We start from the raw sequence: 5,184 nt of genomic DNA, 5'->3' as shown, positions 1-5,184 counted from the left end.
CGTGGTTCATAGTACTAACTATTGTGTGTATGTGCGTGGTTCATAGTACTTATTATTGTGTATGTGGATGATTCATAGTACTTACTATTGTGTGTATGTGGATGGTTCATAGTACTTACTATTGTGTGTATGTGGGTGGTCCATAGTACTTATTATTGTGTGTATGTGGGTGATCCATAGTACTTTCTATTGTATGTATGTGGGTGCTTCGTTTGCGTCTGATTGACTACCGCAGATACACCGCCCTGAGTACTACCTATACCTACACGTTTTATTTGTACGCAGAGGTGTGCAACATTTACCTGCACGTCTTGCTTGTACGCAGATGTGTCTTTCTTACCATAACACACCCGTGCATATCTCATCAAGCCATCCTGCCCAACCTTCTCACCCTCCCACAACGCAGCATTCTCAACTACAAGAAAGCTTTAGAAACGTACTACACAACACGCACCGAATTGGCTGAGGCGGAGAAGGGCCTGGCACTGCTGGTGGCGTGTGGCGTTGAGGCCAACTCACGCGACCCCCAATCACTACAACGGGTGAGTTTACCTTGTCTATTTATAATGGGCACGTGGACGTTTACGTTTTTATCTATGTGTGCGTGTGTGTGGGTATGTGAAGAGGTGTGTGGGTGTGTGGGTGTGTGTATGTATAGATGTGGGTGTGTGAAGAGGTGTGTGCGTGTGTGCGTGTGTGTAGATGGAAGGGCCTGGCACTGCTGGTGGCGTACGGTGTTGAGGCCAACTAACGCGACCCCCAATCATAACAACAGGTGAGTTAGCCGAGTATATTTATATAATGCGCACATGGGCGTTTTCCTTATATATATATATTTATAAATGACACTGACACAACCACACTCTCCCAACAGAGCCTGGCCTCGCTGAATCAAGAGCGCGCGAAGCACATGCAAGCTGTGTTGGATATCAATGCAGACTGTAGAGACGTCGTCGCATTGGTGTGTTCTCGTATGCCGCTTTGGGGTGATCTTGGCCACGTGATGGTTATGTGTTTTTTGTTTTAGGGTTTTAGGATTTTAGCAGACCTAGTCACGCGCGTATGTGTGTGTGTTTCTACTATAACAAACACTATGTATATATATATGTATGTATGTGTGTGTGTGTGTATGTGCGTATATATATATACTTTTCTCATGATATGAATAAACCTATATGTACGTGATATATTTGATACAGGTTGGTGACAGGATAACGGCACTCTCGGAGGTGTTTCTGAAGACTAAGCCGACCACTGACAAGTTGTGTACCACGCTTACGGCCCTAGTTACCGTTGCTAAGGACATAGCGGAAGATGACCATGCTGCAGTATGTGTATAGGGCGTGCATTGCGTGTTGAGTATGACCTTTTGTGTTGCTTAAACGTTGGCTGTGTTCACCTACCCTTGCGTATGTGAGTATACTTGTACCTTGAGATACGAACGTGTGGCTTGGTGACCTACACATCTCTCTCGGTTGTGGAGGTGTGTACGTGTGCGTCCTTCTTTCAGCGCAGGTCCCTTCGTAGTCAATCGTACGGTGCAGTTGCATCCACGTGCTGCCGTGTTTTAAGGTTTTAGGGTTTGCTGCTGTGTTCGGCCTAGGTAACGTCGCTACAACACACACCTCTCTCTCGACCGAGAATCATTGAGAGCGGCAGAAAGCAGGATAGCATGGCTCAACACGCAATCAGACACACTCACGCACACTCGCATAGAGCAGCACATGCCACACTTCGCTTAAACACACTCATAGACCATCCCTGAAGCACACGCTTACGGCTCACTCGCGGCATATACGTTGATAACACACACACACACAGAGAGCGAATACACACACTAAATTTTACTTGCACATAGTTTCTGAAACACTCACTCACTCACTCACTCACTCGGTGTGTCTCGTTTGGCTGCACCCTCCTGCACCGCCACATCCAGACCATTGCATGGTACGCGGAGAGTGTTCTTTCCGACTGTGATCGCTTGAGCAATGATCTTCTTCTGATTGCGAACAATGTCGAAGCCAATAACACGCCACCCAACGTGCAACGGTGCCGAGATATCATCAGAAACCACGCTCACACAGCAGGCATCAATGTTACAGGTAGCCCCATTGTGTTGTACACACACGCTCACACAGCATGCATCAATTTTACAGGTAACCCCATTGTGTTGTACACACACGCTCACACAGCAGGCATCAATGTTACAGGCAGTCCCATTGTTTTGTACACACACGCTCACACAGCAGGCATCAATGTTACAGGTAGTCCCATTGTGTTGTACACACACGCTCATATAGCAAGCATCAATGTCACAGGTAGCCCCATTGTGTTGTACACACACGCTCTTCCAGCCACACCTCCACTCAATACCACAAGACATGTTTGCTCAACACCACAACACACGTTTGCTCAACATCACAAGCCATGTTTGCTCAACACCACAACACACGTTTGCTCGACACTGCACACACGTTTGCTCAACACCCCAAGACACGTTTGCTCAACACTACAACACACGTTTGCTCAACACCACAACACACGTTTGCTCAAAACTACGGCACACGATTGCTCAACATCACAAGACACGTTTGCTCAACACTGCTTCGGAGGGGAAGAGAGTGGTCTGTGTGGTGTGTTGGGTCTGTGGCGTTAGGCCACGTGGTCGTCCGAGTGTTTGTGTTCAGCGTTTGTTGGGTTTGGCAGAACCCCATCTGACAGGCGATTACTCTAGATGACGGAATATAGTAGATATTATTACTCCAAATGACGTACAATGTAGAGATTATTTCTCTGGATGACGTAATACAGTGTAGATATTCTTACTTTAGATGAAGTCTCACCCTAGTGTGAGGCGTAGACAGGTTGCAGTACAGTCTCCCTACATCCACTCAACTGCGCCTCTCTCTTCCAATACTTGTGCTATTCTGTGATTCAATTTCTGCTTACTGGTGCCTGACTTCACTCACTCGTGTGATTGCTACGACATATCTGATGCACTCACATATCGTCACATATCATAATGATGCGTGTGAACACTGACTTATTACCTCAGATGAGCTTCTAGTGTATGTGTACACTCACTTGTTACCTCAGATGAGCTTCTAGTGTGTGTGTACACTCACTTATTAACTCAAATGAGCTTCAAGTGCGTGTGTACACTCACTTAGTACCTCATATGAGCTTCTAATGCGTGTGTGCACTCACATATTACCTCAGATGAGGTTCTACTGCGTGTGGGTGAGGGTCTGCTGCCTACAGGCGAGTGGTGTGGGGAGGACCTTTCCTTCGCACTACCCGCCCCCTCCGACGCCGACGTGTCAAAAGGCTCATCGCCTGACACCGACACCACTTTGACACCGATGGCTGACACATTGCTGGTGTGTGTGCTGGGGTTCCAGAAAGTGTCGGAAGGGCTATGGACTAAGGTAGGGTGTGCCTGCACTGAGTTTGTTTAACTAAGGTAGGGTGTGTCTGCTCTGAGTTTGTTTACCTAAGGTAGGCTGTGCCTGCTCAGGGGGTTTTTTTTTCGCATTGGTTGTAGTACTGTGTCTTTTCTGATCGTATCGTACCCACAGCTGTCGACATAGATTTAGAATCGGTTCATTTTTTTGTTATGGGGTTGGAGAGGTATTCATTGGGCGGGCTATGTCTCTCGTACCGTCCCAGCGACGTTAAACAGCAGCAGCCTGTACGTATTGTACCATTTCACACACCCCGCATAGAGCCCACAGCCTCACCCACACACCACATCCTTAAAACCATAACCGCCGCCCACGCTCCACACTTGTAGATCTACGCTTTAGCCCACGCACCCGCGCAGTCCGACAGTGCAGTGAGTCGTCTGGAGGCGAGCGATGCAGACGTCACCATAGACTCAGAGGACACGCAGGTGGCACCAGGCGATGCAAATGCAAGTCATGCAAGTGGTGATGGTGAGTCAGGTAGTGAGTCAAGTGGTGTCAAGTGGTGTCAAGTGGTGTCAAGTGGTGTCAAGTGGTGTCAAGTGGTGTCAAATGGTGAGTCAAGTGGTGTCAAGTGGCCAGTCAAGTGGTCAGTCAAGTGGTCAGTCTAAGTGGTGAGTCTGATAGATGCAAGTGGTGAGTCTGATCGATGCAAGTCTTAAGTCTGATATGGATCGTGCTTGTGGAATACAACACCTTGGTACATATACGTATCTAGGTTATATGTATTGCTCTAGATGTATGCATGCTGGTTATATAAGGGTCGCTAAGTTGTATCTATCACCCTAGATGGATGTATGCATGCTAGTTATATTAGGGTTGCTAAGGTTTAAGTATTGCTCTAGATGTATGCTTGCTAGTTATATAGGGGTTGCTAAGTTGTATCGATCACTCTAGATGGATGTGTGTGTGCTAATTCTATAGGCAGATGTGCATTGACTTCTAACGTACATGCAACCTTCATCCCTGCACACTTACACAGCACTTCTCACTCCTTCCCCAAGCCAATATTAAACCACCCACCCCCACACACCTGTACTAAACCACCCCTTTCCCCCCCCCTACACCCGTACTCGGATCCTCTGGTGCATTCATCCACGTCCCACTGTCTGGACAGATGACGGTGTGGCGGAGTTACACGACATCAACGCCAAACAATCACTGGCGGCGCCAACGGTCACTGCGTTGGGTCATGCGGCAGCGTACGTCAGCAGTGTGTGCGAAGAGCTGTACACAGCCCACTCAGGCACACACAGCACACCCGCCACACACTGTAGGTCATGCGCAGGTGTGCCTACGTAGCAGTGCTAGACTTTGGGTGTATATAACGTGCGTCGCTGTAAGTGCTAGAGATTGAGTAGTTATATAGGTAGCGTGCATTGTGTGTTTGTGCAGATATACACTATATGGATATATAAGTGGAGACCAACAATCATGGCATACCAAGGTGCAATTTCAATACTTTTCAGATATGGCTGGTAGATGTCTATATATAAACCCTAAAACCCTACAACCACTTGCTCCTGTAGGTTTTAAGTGCAATGTCTATATTTTATGTTTGTACTTTCGTGTGGGATTGCCAACACTTACACCTGTAGGTATTGTTTGTACTTTCGTGCGGGATTGCCAACACTTCCACCTATGGGTATTGTTTGTACTCTCGTGTGGGATTGCCAACACTTACACCTGTAGGTATTGTTTGTACTTTCGTGTGGGATTG

At 47.4% G+C, this 5,184-nt stretch overlaps 1 protein-coding gene across 3 annotated transcripts in view; it reads left to right on the top strand.

The window, feature by feature from the left end:
* Positions 1-197: 197 nt before the first annotated feature.
* SARC_11075 (hypothetical protein) overlaps positions 198-5,184 on the top strand; it is a gene marked incomplete at its 5' end in the record, with an annotated part of 6,422 nt that continues 1,435 nt past the window's right edge. The window contains 7 exons of one of the 3 annotated variants that reach the window (XM_014294851.1): positions 198-542; positions 875-961; positions 1,200-1,328; positions 1,937-2,102; positions 3,220-3,428; positions 3,794-3,935; positions 4,582-4,737. In XM_014294851.1, coding sequence (XP_014150326.1) covers positions 198-542; positions 875-961; positions 1,200-1,328; positions 1,937-2,102; positions 3,220-3,428; positions 3,794-3,935; positions 4,582-4,737 — 1,234 coding nt within the window. Of the gene's footprint in view, positions 543-874; positions 962-1,199; positions 1,329-1,936; positions 2,103-3,219; positions 3,429-3,793; positions 3,945-4,581; positions 4,753-5,184 lie in introns of all 3 variants that reach the window. The other 2 variants (XM_014294852.1, XM_014294853.1) reach the window with 2 other exon arrangements.

Source organism: Sphaeroforma arctica (assembly GCF_001186125.1).
Source record: "Sphaeroforma arctica JP610 unplaced genomic scaffold supercont1.1517, whole genome shotgun sequence".
In the NCBI taxonomy this organism is placed as follows: Eukaryota; class Ichthyosporea; order Ichthyophonida; genus Sphaeroforma; species Sphaeroforma arctica.
The sequence above is the reverse complement of the archived record's forward strand: the minus strand, read 5'-3'. Positions and strand labels throughout refer to the sequence as shown.